We start from the raw sequence: 15,167 nt of genomic DNA on the forward strand, positions 1-15,167 counted from the left end.
TTAGGATATTAGCATAAAACTGTAAACATGTACTGTATGTAAAAATACTCAAATTGCTAAGAATGACTTGCCATACTTGCTAAGTATGACTTGATATACTTGCACACTAGTAGACACTAGCATTTCTTTCTGGCTCATTTCTATTTAGGCTTATCTTACAGTAGCAGTGGTCACAAAATATATATTTATGTATTGTAGTACATTACATTGGGAATTAAGCAATGATGTGATTAAGTAAAACATCTATAAAAGCAGAACAGGGCCTGAGCTTTATTCATAAAGGCTAAGCATTGAGAGTCTGGCTTCAGACAGTTTGAATTACACTCTGCTGCGGTTCGTCCTCTGGCAGTTTGGGTTTGGATGTCTTCCAGACAAGAACCAGTGCAAATAAGATAAATCTGTTCTTCCCCTTAGCCTCTGAGGGAGACACTGTCCAGCCTTACAATGGTAACATAGACGCTTAATGACAATATTACAGCTCTCTACCATTATATGTATTAGAGAATTAAATAATTTTCCTATCACCACATAAAGCTAAGAATATTAGGTGCATGTACGCAAATCTACTTTTCATATGATGAATGCAAATCCAATGTTAGCTGACAACATTAGGCTACAGATTTGTTTGCATTGCAGGAGAAATCGTCATGTGTTAGCACAAAATTCTCACCTGTTGGTTGAACTGTACAAAACTAGATGTCAAAGATAGTGTGTATTATTAATGGGAATATTTTGTGAAATAAAACTGCGCTGTGCAGACTTATTTAGGTCAACAGGAATATATTGATTTTACAACTAAATATAGCAAAATACATGAGGAGTTACTAAACATACAGTGGCTGGTGGATACAAACTTGCAGAGAACTTGAGATCCACGAATAAAGACACAGGAAGAAAAACCAAAGCCCTCCCCCAAAATAAAATAAAATACATTTACAAAAAAACTAGAAATCAACCTAATATTTAAGAGATTTGTGGAATCATAACCCAGTCTTCACAACACTATCCTCAACAATAGACCATCACAGTAACTCGTGATTGCTTTGAAATTGGGTCGTAAACAGATAATAACTTAATGGTGCGACCAATTTGGAAGCAGCTGGAGGCAAAGTGGTAGTGGCAGCTGTTTTAACTCAGGCCCACCACCAGCACCAGGCCGGCACAACACTGCAGACCAAGCTATTGTATTTATACAAAGCTCATCACTGAGGTGATGTTTCGCAAATAGATATACAACACAAACACATGCGCACATGAACTCACATTCTCACACAGGCAAGAGACACAAAGCACATAGCCAGCATGTCAAGGTATGTTTAACCCAGTTGGCTTCATTAAGGGAGAATTAGCATTAACAAAGATAAATATCAATACTGGGGTATGACAAGAGACTATTTATAGCCTATAACGTATGTATACAAAAAACATAAAAACATATGATGCAAATATGTTTGCTATCGTGAACCAGGTTTTATTTTAAGTATACAAAATACATTGTAAATAACAGATAAAGGCTAACAAGACCATGGGGACTAATGTGGGTGAAAATGTAGACAGGTTTGCAGGCAGCAGATACAGTAAGCAAGGGTAGATGATTGTGAAGCATTGTTGGTGCATATAGAAGGCTGTCGTTCAATTATATTAAAATCTTTCTCCCTTCAAATGTACCCGTGAAAGGGTATATTATTTATAAAAAAACAGGAATGGAAATCTCTAGGACTGATGTATATTTGGCTGTTTATTTGCCATTTTAAGTTATTGATTGACAAGTCTCAATCCCCATTCACTCAAGATGGGAGTCCACCAGGGCACATGGCACCCTCTACTGGTGGCAGATATTGAGAATTTGCGGTTCCCAAAAACATAGTCAAGTTCCTCATTAAATATTGTCACTCCCATTTCCCTGCCCACAAGCTTAGATACTGTAATATTGTGGCTAGGGTTGGATGATTTTCTTGGAGTTCATGACAGACCTTCCCTAGTTAAATAAATGTCAGTATTCCATCATGGTCTCAGGATATGGATATCCAAGTTTACAACATGATCTTTAGGTGTGTTATGCATTGCTGTCTATTAATTCAATGCATTCAGTAAACAGGCTTTTTCTGACAGAAAGCACAGAGGAGCACCCTCAACACAAGTAAGGGTTTGTGTTGTGGCTTTTATTTTGTATTTTTTGTAAGATTTATAGATGTTTAATGGACTGTTGGAAGTGTGAAGAATGAATTAAAACTTTGCAGCTCTTGGTAATGAAATCAAGATGTCATCAAAAATGATTTGAGCTTGCTTCATTTCAAATGAATGAATCATTAATCATTCACTCTATTTACTTCACTGTCCAATTTGGATGTTCCAAGCAGCACATTTCAATCACCAGAATACTAGATGGAAAGAGAAAGAGGGCTAAACATCAACAAATGGGGCCCATAATGTGCAATTCAAAAATGTTTAATGACTGAAATATGGTATAGAGAGGAATGTTGTGTTCCACACTGCCAGATGGTAAACAAAGCTATAGAGCATTCATTTTCAGATAGTCTTGTTATGCCAAACGTCCAGTCTGACTTCAAATTGAATGCATGTGAACTGCTCCCCCAGGGTGGAGATGTCTGCAAGCTCTCCTGAGACCACTTACACTTGCAGTTGCCTGAGGACCAAACCTTTTTTAAATCTCCATTCTAACCTGACAAGTTTAAACAAAGCAATTTCAGGCCCAGCTGCACCTGCAGCATCGACGTGCCACCTCTGAACTGTCTATCTGGAAGACAATAATTTGTCTAGTTACACGGCTGAAATGAGCTCCAAGTCTGGACACCGCAGGCTGGGCTAGTCACACTTTGAAGTGAGTGAAAGCTTGTAAACATAATGCCCTAACAAAGTTAACTTAATTCTTAATGGCTAAGCTATACACAGTATACTGGATTTGTGCATTCCTAAAAAGTGTTCATTAGTTACACTGCACTGTTACTCTGTATGCTTTGCTCCACCATTAATGCCAAACAGCTAACCTTCTCAAAAAGAGCCACACTTATACAGTGCTTTTGAGAGTGTGAAAGACTATTATAATCAAAGGTGGAGGAAACATTGTAATACAATATGTACTTGTATTGGATTATAGAAGAGAACATGCCATACAGAGGATGAAAGGCCAGTTGTAGATGTTCAATCTACAGTAGGGAGGTCCTATGTCAAATTTCTTTTTTTGACATGTAAAAGACAACTAATTGGACACACTAGCACTAAATCAAGTTCAACCGTCTATGCAGGTATAAAAAAAGTTACAATTAGTATTGTAAAAGTAAAGCTGTGCTGAGTAAACAAAATAGAGAAAACATATATGTTACATCAGATCTGAATATTTTGTGTCCTGTGTTGAAAATGTCCATTATTATGATATTTTAAAAGAGGATCAATTTTCCGTCTTCACGTCTTCCTCTAGACCTGAGGGCTGAAGTTGCTAGGCAATGGTAGCCATCTCTGAGGTGACGTGATCCCCTCTGGGTCTAAATCTCACTCATCAGCTCTACACAAAGACAGACAAGACCCCCGCTCCCCCCCCCCCTCTCTCTCTCTCTCTCTCTCTCTCTCTCTCTCTCTCTCTCTCTCTCTCACACACACACACTCACACACACACACACACATACACACACACACACACACACACACACAGAGTCTCCTGCTATCCAGTGGTCTATTCCTCCATGTGCCTTTATCTATAGGAGCCTGTTCTCACTCACTCATTGCTGTGGTGAGAGGGGCTTCCATGGGCTGGCCTGACCAGGTTAGGAGAATGCCTTGGAAACCTCTCAGGTGTCAAGGAGATCCAGATGGCAACAATGAAGAGGCCCTGAGAGGAGGGTCATCTGCCAGCACCTCTCTCTGTCAGCCCTCTGAGCAACACCCCTCCAGAGCTGTGAACAGAGTCAGGCCTCTATTCATCAAGCTTAGATAAAATGAGAATATATCATTTTGAAGCACTCAAGAACTACTCTACAGCTTATTTTTCTGTACGTTTTGTTAATCATTTTACATCCATATGAGACAGTTTGCTAAACAAGATCCAAGACTCCTGCTAAAGGAGATGTGTGTTGGAAAAGGGTGAGGCAGTCAATCCTGTCAGGTTTGTAGTAAGCTGTGGTAAACTACTTGCTCTTTTAGGAGCAATAATTTTTTATGATACTGATCATAGAGTAACCTGTGGAACAAATATGCATTTTAAAATGATCAACAAATAATTAAACATACAATTCGAGACATTTCGAGACATCACTGACACATGACAGTTGGTGACCAGTCAACATGGTTGTGTGTCTGCACACAACCCAGCACAGGGCCGACACCAGCCCTGTCTGGGCCACACAGTCATACGTAAATGTTACAAGCCTGCCCAGGGGCAGGGGGGTGGGGGGAATAAAAGACCTGTCACTATGTGTCTTTATCTGCCCTGGATCAGGAACCACTCTCCAAGGGCCTGGGTCGACAGTGACCTCCTCCCACTGTATGGCGGCTTTGTCCCCACGATGAGAGATAGGTGCCTGGCTCCTGTGTCCATCCTCAGTGTTGACTAATCCATCTATCATGCCCTCGCCTGATAACCTCCACTTTGTTTGGCCCCACCAGTCAATGGGGCTTTGTAGAATTATCAGTGTCATGTCATTTGATTGTGTGTTCTCCCGAAGTGTAAAATGTAGCGTGGTGGGGATGAGATGTTGTCATATGTGACCTCACAAGGCTTATCCAGCAAGAATAGGTCTGAACATGCTACATGCATTTTTTATTGCTTCATGATTAAGGATTAATTCAGATTTCTAATGATGTTTATTTATTATCAAGAAATGATATTACCTATGCACCACATGTTCTTACATCATGTCTATTTCTTCAATATTCAATCCAGATCTGTGGAAGCGGTTACTCTTATTGACATCATTTTTTCTGTATCAGTGTAGCTTTACTTTCACTGCCAATTAAACTGAGGATAACTTAAGCAGTAACCAAATCCATTAGAAATTGCAAAAATTAACAAGGCTTTGCCTTTCACAGTAAAAAATAAAATTATGTTTTTTGAAACTTTCATTTCTGCTCAACATTTGTTTCACAGCTGTAGAGAAACATCTGGGAGCGCAGGAAATGCAGCGTCTGTCAGTGACGTGCAACAAATGTTCTAAGTGCTTTAGAGGATGAGCAGCGTATACAGCCCTTCACCCTCCAACCCCTTGCAGAATTTATGGAGTCCAGCAGTAAGTGGTTTGCATTAGCCATGTCATCTTTCAAACAAATTGCCGTGTTGGTCTCACAGCTGGGGTTGCACTTGTACTTATTATAGTATTTACCTCATGTTGTGTCTCAGTATGGCATGATCAGTATTGGAATGTAGATTTTTCAGTGTATTTTGTTCATTCCCATACTGGATAACCTGCTTGGTATTTTTGATATTTAATAGTGTATCTGCATGGATCAAGAATCTCATCACAGGATTGAGAGAGATGCCGCTCAACTCGAGTGTGGTGGGGGTGGGGTAGTTGGTGGGGTTCATCATCACCACTAATTGGAACGCTGAAAGCTAAGGTTGACGATATCCTTTTTCCTGTCTTACAAACCTGCCCATACCCCAACAGGAAAAACCTTGGTCTGAAAAAACACCCAGCATCAACAGCCTTCATCTGGTTTTAGTTGGCAGAGGGGAGCCAAGAATTATCCACCAGGAATTATTGTATAAAATGTGCTTTATACTCCAGAAACGGGCAGACTGCACCTGGTTTGACACAGCTGCACATAGCGTAGATCAAGAGACCTGCTTTTGTTTAAATATCTCAAAAACAGAAACAGACTGTAAAAGCAATTGGAGCAGTCCTTTCAAAGCCAGCTAAAGGAGTATTTCCATTGGTTACTTCAAGGTCTGATGCCTATAAAGACAACAGCTCCTCCTTCCCGGACTGGTCACCAATGGTAAAGCTATTCAATCATTTCAAAGTAATGTAAAATAAAAAGTAAAATATACTTAAGGGGATTTCCAATTTGATCTTAAAACTTCATTTTCAAATCTCTATAGTGCTTCTACAAGACTCTTGAACACCTTTTTTGAACAGTATTCTCAGTACCAGTCCTAGCACATTTGGCAAACCACATTCGCCCTAGGCAATATTTATCACAAGCACCCCCCCCCCCCTCCCAGGAGCAAAAATCGGGGTGCCGCCCCCCCCCAACCACAACACGGACATATGACGTGGCACGATTGGCGCCCTTTGCTGGTAGTGCGGGAGGGTTAATTAATGGATGCACTTCGGAAAATGCCGCCCCCCTCTTCATGCCACCCTAGGCAGCTGCCTATGTCGCCTATAGGAAGGACCGGCCCTGAGTATTCTCCATGGTATGTTCCGGACATGCATGCAAGATTAAATTCACACAGTACAGTATACAAACAAGAGTGTTTAGTCTCTGTTTTCATCTGCTGCAGTAAAATAGATACACTTTCAAGAAACAAATCATAACTTGAATCTTGCAAATAAAGCATGTGCTGATATCATCCTTCTCTATGAAAAATGGAGGCATCATTTTCCACATCCCATGGTTCAATACTTCATACGTATCCTATTCCTTTAATCTTGACTCGTCCCATCAATTGCAGCAGGTGACTATAACAGGTGTAACTCATTAGCTCTGCATGTGGGCATTGAGCTCTATCAAAGCTGACTCATCATGAAGCCTCATCTGTGCTGGTGAGCTGTGCTCCAGTGGGCCATGCCAGGCAGGACATAGTGCTTGGATGAAAGACTACTTTCCTGGACCACAGTCTAATGGCTGTCCCATTATCTGCTCCTCATCTGTGTCTGTCTCAGTGGGCTTGTTCTGCCTGCCAGCCTTTTACTCATGAATCAAGCATGTAATCACTTCAACCACTGTTCCTCTTCACTGGCAAACACATTCCACATTCTCAAAACTTTATATATTCAAATATTTTTTGGCAATAACAAAGGAAATAATCACAAGCAAAATAAGGTTTGTTGTTGATTAATATTCCTTTTTTAAAGATTGTTATTGTTTGATATTGTATAATTACAAATTATCTATAAGACGCTAAAGAGCACACAGTTTCAGGACACACATTATTTCCGAAAGAATATGGCATCTTATTATTACACGTTCTATGCCTCAGTAGCTTGACTAGAAGCAGCCCTTGTCTCTCGAATCCTAGGCCCCCCGGTGGAATGCAAAACAGGTGCCGCACCATTGGTTCCCCCGCAGTGGGGGTGAAAGAAAAACACCCGCCCCCGGTGGAACATGACTGACAGCACATCACATTCTCCAGCCAGCTGTGTCCCTGGCTGAGCACGCTGACAAACCCATGGAGCATGTAGTTGTCCTCTCTAAATACGTAAAAATGTTGGGACTTGCAAATACTGTATGTCTATGAACACATTGCTCAAAGGGGTTTCCATGTTTATAAACTACTCTAATCAAAAATTGAGGCTTGACCTGATTTCATTGGAGGAATTCCAATCACAGATGATTTTTTTTCGTTGCATGAAAATATGCTGATAAAAGGGAATTAAATCATTTTCTCCCTTGACAATCCATATGTGTTTCATTGGGTGTTCTCACGTCTGGCATTTATTTATATATTTGAATTCTGGCTGCAGATTCAAAGTGTTGAATTTCTATTTGAAACCACACCAAAGCCTGTAAGATTGAAATAAGTATCCTGGCATGAGCCACCAAGTGCACACTCATGTTGCTATATCATGTGACCTCAACTCTCCAGATTCTGATGTTCCTTTTTCCTGGCAGCCCTATGAATAAAATAAGAAAAAATCTATAATAATGAAAAGGAAAGCAACAGTTTATTTGTATGCTTGATAGAATATACAAATAGAAAATTTTATAGATGACAAAACATTTTTGCATTACAGACTGAGTTCTTTTTTGAGACTTGAGTTTAAAATCCAGAGTTCCAGGTTAAAAAACATTGCCTCCCTTTCACTGGTCTGACCCTGACTATAGTGTGTACCAGCACCACACCAAACCTTCTGCTGTGCAACAATACTCATATTCACGGCCTGCAGACAGCAAATTGCTTCTCTCATTCCCCACCACGCCCTGCGTTCATTCTCAGCCACCTGCAAAACGAACCCTGCTGGAAATTTCACTACAAATTACTCTGTGTCTGCCAAATCCCCCAGGGAGCTGAGGAAATCAAAACCCTGGAACCCCAACCCCCACCAAAACAGGCCTTCCCTATCACCACACACACACAAACACAAAGCACAATCATTGTTTGTATTTTGTTGTTTGCCGCATATGGACTTTTGTGACATTAGGAGAGGCTGATTTAAAGTGAAACAACAAGCTGTGGTGTTGTGTGCATCCCAGCTGGAAGAACATATTGTTTACAAAATGTTTATTTAAGTTTTGGATCATTCTAAAGAATTTACTGTTTCAGTGTTACTCTAACTTGCTTTGGGATGCGTATAAAAGTTTTGAATCTACATTTAAAACTAAATGAAATTATAAACTTACTTGTGTTTATCTTTGTTTAATTGCAGCAGTTTAAAACTGGTATAAAATGAGACTGCTCTAAATAGGATTTACATTACCACCAAGAAAAGGTTGAAAACTGAGACATGTTTGGCTCCAGGGGGAAATCAAAGGAACGCACATACCTTAGCAGTGAATAATGATCAACAGCACAAAGCCCCACATTTGCAATCTAAATCTAACATTGCCTCCTGGTGGCATATGTACAGAACTGCAGGCATACTCAGGAATGTTTGAGGGAGGGAGCAGTGGCCAATGTGCCATAGAGATGAGTGCTGAAAGCTCCTTGGAAAAAGGATTAGGACTGTTTACGTGGCCAAGTGGCCCACTGCCAACTGCTCAAGTGTGCAAACTTCTTAAAGCCACAGTGCTTGGAGTTGGCCATGAATCTTTTCACTCTATTTACTCTCAACCCAGACGGGGCAGATGGAGTCTGCTTTGTTCAAAAGAAAAAAGAGACCCCTCTACCACCAAAACCCCCACTTCTACTGCAAGATTTACAGGGTTGAAAGTTCACATGAGGAGTGAAATGACTAAACCTGCAGAAAATCTGTCTGCTTGCAGTGACAATGGCTATCAACTTTTGCCATACATTTGGAGCCTCTGAAACAGTGCATTGTTTGAGTCCTGCCCAATGGTAGTCCTTGTTGCAAGAGATCCCTAGGAAGTATCTGACAAGTTATAACATGATGCTAAAAGTATCTGTGTGTATGTAATATTATTGGCAGAAAACAGTTAGTCAAACCTTGCGTTTCAAATTGTCGACTTTTTCTTTTTTCTTTTGGTACACACTGCAGCTGCCCTTACAAAGTATATACTTGTTGCTTGCAAAATGCACACAATTGGGACAAATTACTTTGTCGTAACATTGCGCCTTGAACTTTGAACTTTTTACTCATACATCCGCAACAGTTCATTGCTCAAAAATGTGAATGTTGTTCTTGGAGATACAAAAGAAACTAGGAGCTGAGGGCAACCAGGAGAGCTCTGCTGTCGTCAATGTGACATTTCTTTTGCTGCCCATGGATTATGGGTCAGAATATGCAGAAAAGCGTGCTTGCCTGCATAATGAAAAATGCAACTGGATGTAGGACATCCTGGTATTTTTTGCATTATGCATTCGACATCCTAAATCTTTTCCTGGCATACTAAATAATATGGTAGTATGGGTTTTGGAACACACCCATAGTTCTACATTTACAATATTTTGAGTTTGGTTCAAAGGCTTCTGGGATTTGAGCATTGGTATGATTTCCAACAGATGTATTTTATCTTATAGACATGGATTTTATAATCGAACAAAGAGACAAACAAAGACAAGTTCAGAGCATTTCCGAACAGGGTGGGGGACTGGGGAGTGAGTGAGTGAGTGAGTGGGAGGTCCATAAACCCAGACTCAGCTGAGAACATGGAGGTATCAGACTGAATGCCAGGCACCATGGGAGTGCCAGGCACTTGGGCCTGGAGCTGGATATGAGCACAGACTGTTCCGAGTTGATCTTGAGTTGGAGGCCTCAGGTCCAGGGATTTCAGCCTACCCATGGAGCCTCTGCATTTGCAATTCTTAGCCAGTACAGGTCCATTCCTCTCCCTTATATACACCTGTACACCATGGTGTAGTATCTGGTAATATACCGTTAAGCATCTATGGAAAAACAGATCTTAGCCTTGTCTACATTAAATACACCACATTTCAACAAAGCAATACAATCGTATCTGGATTCTTCATCTAAAGAAAAGTGTATAATATAACAAACATCCACTATCCTTATGCAAGGACATAAAAAGGCATTTCCCTGAAGTTGTAAAATTGTACACATACTGTATGTCAGATGCATTAACTATTTTACAATATGCTGCTTGCTACAACAGGCTGCCGTCTTAAAGTAATCATTGGTGATGACGGAATATATTTATAGGTTACCTTGGTCTGGAATGACTGAACTTCAACTCTCCGAGTAAAGAATAAAGCTTTTATTTAAAGAAATAGATTCCATGCATGCTATAGGATGTTTTGTTGTCTGAGAACACTCATTATGAAAGTACTAAATTATTCACATGCAAAAATCCCTTCATAATAAATTTGACATTAGTAGCATTTCTAATTGGAAATTGGAAAAATAAATAAATATATTTGCTTTGAGATCTGATTCATAATAACACTGTTAAAGGCCCTTTTAGGTTAGTTTGGTCAAATGTTTTCTTATATTCAAGACATGAACATACCTGAGATCAATCTATGCTGCAATAGTAAAAAAAAAACAAAAAAAGGCCAATAAAACACATATAATTTACCAGTAAGTAGCATACAATTTGGCACAAAGTGGCACTATATGCTTAAAAATCCACAAAAAGCATAACACGTCAATTTGTCTTCAGATATGTGATGAAACATCCAGTATTGAAAGACTTACAATCAAAACCTAACATGTCATAATATAATATCCCTTGTTTAAGAGAATATATTGCACTAAACAAATACTTATGCTATGCAGATATGTAAAATACATGTTTGTTTTCATACATAGAGTTGATCTGTAAATGGCACTATTGGTTAAAGACTTCTGTATTGAAAATACATTATCATAAAACATCTTCTGTGCTGTTTTTCAGTATACGACTCAAACAACAGCTAACGCATTAACCATCAAAAAGACATGCAACAATCTCTAATTAGACCATTGAACACTGTTTCACATTGATCAATTTGATCAACTGCTAATGCACAGTTTTCATTAATCTTTCATTAAGTAGCTGTCCAAGTTTTGTACTGACAAAAGTAGGAGAAACAATTAGAATAAAAATATCCAGTCATAATAGTGGATCCAAAGCAAATTCTGCTGAAAATGGACCAGCTCTAGTTTGTAAAGATGTAACAGACTCTTTATAATTTTTCCATCTTTATTACATAGGCCTATGTGGCTTGTGAGGACCCAGAGACACACTGTCATGACTGCTGTCAGTACTCCTATGGATTACTGTGTCTGTCCCTGAGCTGTTTGCTGAACTGAGGTGAGAATCTATCCCAGTACCATCTCCAGGAGTCACACCAGTATTTTTTGTTTTGAAATAAACAACATAAAAAATAGGCAGGATAATGCCTATTAGGAGCATGGCAACTACAGCATTCCACCACTGGATGCCCCAGTCTGCCCCATAGCTGGTCAAGCGCTGGCCTCGGAAACCGAACTTTGGTGGCTTCTCTGTGCTTTCAGAAAAAACCTCCTCATGAGCATCTGTGGTTTGAATTAGTTTCTCAATGTCGTGGTCCACCTCTTTGAGATAGTCTGTGTAGTCCTGCAGATGTGGCCTACCAGAGCAGCTGGCTTCAGGTCTGTCCTGAAGTTGAGGTGGTGTAGGAGAGTTTGGTGTTGCTTGCTGTGGGTCTTCTAGCTCTGTTTTAGCCTCAGTCAAAAAACTATGCTTCTTCACTGGGATTTTTATCAATTTCAAAGCAAACAGATCCTGTTCCTGAATAAGGTTGTTAGCTCTTTTAATATCTGCCACCTGTGAGAGACAAAACATAATTATTGTACCATAGATCATCCATCAGACACTACAGACTTAACAGAAATGAGCTTATGGATGTCCTTACCTTGCAGCCATACTGCAGAGCCAGTTTGTTTAGGTTGTCCCCATCTGAGACTTCTCTCTCCACCAGCTGTAGACACCCTGCTCTGTCCTGCTCCTGCCGTCCCCGTGGTCTGAGCTCCATGACATTCATCTCCTCATCTGAGGAGTCTGCAGAGTCATCCTGACGTCTCCTGAACATGTACACCTGACCATCCACACTGGCATGTACATCCACCGGAGCCTGGAAGGCCTGGGGGAGAGGTTCCCCTCGCCGCATCGTCATTACTTCCTAAAAGACGTAACAAAAGTTAAAGAATTTAAAACTAGTAATGTTCATATGGTTCATTCATAAACTAGGTGGTTCATATGGTTATGAACCAATCATATTTCTTGATCTGAGCTCACCGTTAAAAGTATCAAACAGGTTTAGGGTTATTATGCCAAGGGGTGTTATAACAACAGTAACAGTAGATTCCTGGTAAATCACTTAATTCCAGTCAAATGGTTACTTTCACTGTGAATATGCGGTGGTTAATGAAAATAGGTTATTAGAAGCAAATATAGGTCAGCCACTGTCGTAGGGTGACAAGTATTGGGCACCCAAGATTATGAAACACAAATATTTGTCTTCTGCAATAAGTATGTCTAAAGATTTTATTTACATCTTTTCGATTTACTTTATTGTTGTTTTTCTACTTGTGCTTTAGACTTTTGCGCGGTAAACTTCTCTATATGTATGGATAATATATACGCGCGCGCGCAAACACACACGCACACACATGCAGCCTGAGCTATACATACACTTCCCTTTACAATGTTCGGTTATCTGCAGATAATCATAGCCCGCTTAGCTTGGATCAAAACCTGGGACCAACTATGTAGAACTTAATTAAGCTATTGAAATGAGTTGGCTAGATATGCGCTCAAAGCTAAGGGACGTGGCAAATAGCGGTGAGGACACTGCAGTGAATGTCATTTTGTTTCGGTCGGGTCAGCTGCGCTAGTGTCAGTGGAATAGGAGCTTCTCCAATTTATTAAATTAGCACATATCATCTGATCTACTTATACCAACACATTCGCTACAGAAACATTCATTGCATGCTATAGACAGCCCTTCTTGCACAACAGGAGAACTGGGACAAAGCTAACGTTAGTTTGTAGGGGTGAAATGTACTCACCTCTCAAGAACACTCCATCTGCTTAGCGAGTTTAGGCATTCTTTAGTTGCAAACTAGCCAGCGTAGCTTGCTATTAGTAGGCTACTAGCCTGTACCGAAGATTCGGCGGAGCATGGCTTGCATGTACAGTCAACCCCATTGGTCAGCTTGCAAAAACAGTGTCGTTTGACAGCAGTGACCACCAATCACAGGTTAGCTTAAAATTGGGATCGGAATGTATTTCCTTCAGGTCCAGCTAGAAGTTCCGGTGGATAATTCCGGTATCATAGGAGAATGTGTGTTATGCTACGTAGTCTCGGGATACCTTGCTAAACATAGGATAGGCTGTTTATCAATCCACGTTTTTCTCCGTTCTTGTGTTTTTGCAAACTCGTTTGACGTCATCTTTCATTGCCCAAGTACGGTTCCAATCCAAAGAACACAAGCAGAGCCCGTTCTCTGACACAAGTCGCCAAGAACGCCAAAAATACCCGGAAGTGTTCTTGATCCGCCCCTTTTATCGAGGATGCATCGGACGGTGACTTTTGTCAGCAAAAACGCATCTGATTTCCCAGAAGTCATTGCAAGAATACAAGCATCTCAAATCGTTCTCCGTCCTCCCGGTCTTGCAAGACCGTTCTCGCAAGACGCTTGACAAGTACGTTCTTCGGATTGATAAACAGCCTTATAGTTTTGTCTGAGCTGTCACTTTGTTAATTTAATGTAAGGGGTATACGAGAACTGATAAAGAGGAAGGCTATTTTTTTTTATTTTGTAAGTTTCAAGGCAGATTTTTATTTTCTTCAAGAAACGCATGACTTAGCTTCAGATTTCAGTTTTTGGAAAAGTCAGTGGGGAGATAACATATGGATGGTTTATGGTAATAATAACTCTGCTGGTGTAGCTATTCTGAAAGGATCCTTTCAGGGAAAAGTACTTAAAACAGTTTCTCATGATTCTGGAAGGTGGATTAGTTTAGTTTCTGAATTTATGGATGATATTTTCATTTTGGGTAACATATATGGGTATAATAACAACCAAAGAAACACCATTTTATTTGAGGAATTTGAAAATGAAATATATACTTTACTGAATACCTTTATAGATGCTAAACACAGGGGATTGGAATAGGATCAGCAATCCCACAAAAGACTGTCACCCTCAAAGATCTTTAAAAGGCACATATGGAGAATTTAATAACTTATGCTTGCATTTTAATTGTTGTGACATATGGAGACTAAATAATCCAGATCAAATCCAGTTCACTTGGAATAACAAAGATTTAACAAAAAGATCCAGTCTTCTGTCTTATATCAAATGAATGAATAGATAACGTAAAAGAAGTCAAAATACAACCTTCAATCTTCACTGATCATAAAATTATATCTTTAACATCCCATACAAATAACCAGTTAAGTAGATGTTATCCAAATTTCTGGAAATTGAACAATTCACTTTTATGTGATAAAATCTTTAAAGCAAAAGCAGAGGAAATTATCAATGAAAACGGAGGAAAGCTCAAGAAGTAAAAATGTATGGTAAACACTGGGAATATACAACATTTCAGATTTGGAATATGGCAATTAAAAGGGGTAAAGAATTAGCAAAAGAGAAAAGGTTTGAACAAGATAGAATATTTAAGAATATAATTTATATTTATGAAAAAGACAATATGTCTCAAACAGATATCAATAAATTAACCGAATTACAATCAGAGTTGGAAAATGTATATCAATATTTAGTACGGGGTGTTTTTATCAGGTCTAGACGGAGATGGATGGAACATGGTGAAAGGAACACTAAATATTTTCATAGTGAAAAAACAAATGCCAGACTTAATAATATACATACATTTAAGATTAAAGAGCAGATATCTGAACATCCCCCCGAAATCTCTAATTT

The 15,167-nt window shown here is 39.5% G+C and overlaps 1 protein-coding gene across 1 annotated transcript; it reads right to left on the reverse strand.

Moving 5' to 3' along the window:
- Positions 1-10,494: 10,494 nt before the first annotated feature.
- lysmd4 (LysM, putative peptidoglycan-binding, domain containing 4) lies at positions 10,495-13,699 on the reverse strand. The gene is made up of 3 exons (XM_062461644.1): positions 13,287-13,699; positions 12,131-12,397; positions 10,495-12,042 (listed from the first exon to the last, which is right to left on the reverse strand). Exons 2-3 carry the CDS (start codon positions 12,389-12,391, stop codon positions 11,440-11,442), a joined length of 864 nt encoding a protein of 287 aa, XP_062317628.1. The 5' UTR covers positions 12,392-12,397; positions 13,287-13,699; the 3' UTR covers positions 10,495-11,439.
- Between the last annotated feature and the right edge of the window lie 1,468 nt (positions 13,700-15,167).

The sequence above is a fragment of the Osmerus eperlanus genome, chromosome 5 (assembly GCF_963692335.1).
Source record: "Osmerus eperlanus chromosome 5, fOsmEpe2.1, whole genome shotgun sequence".
Classification (NCBI taxonomy): domain Eukaryota; kingdom Metazoa; phylum Chordata; class Actinopteri; order Osmeriformes; family Osmeridae; genus Osmerus; species Osmerus eperlanus.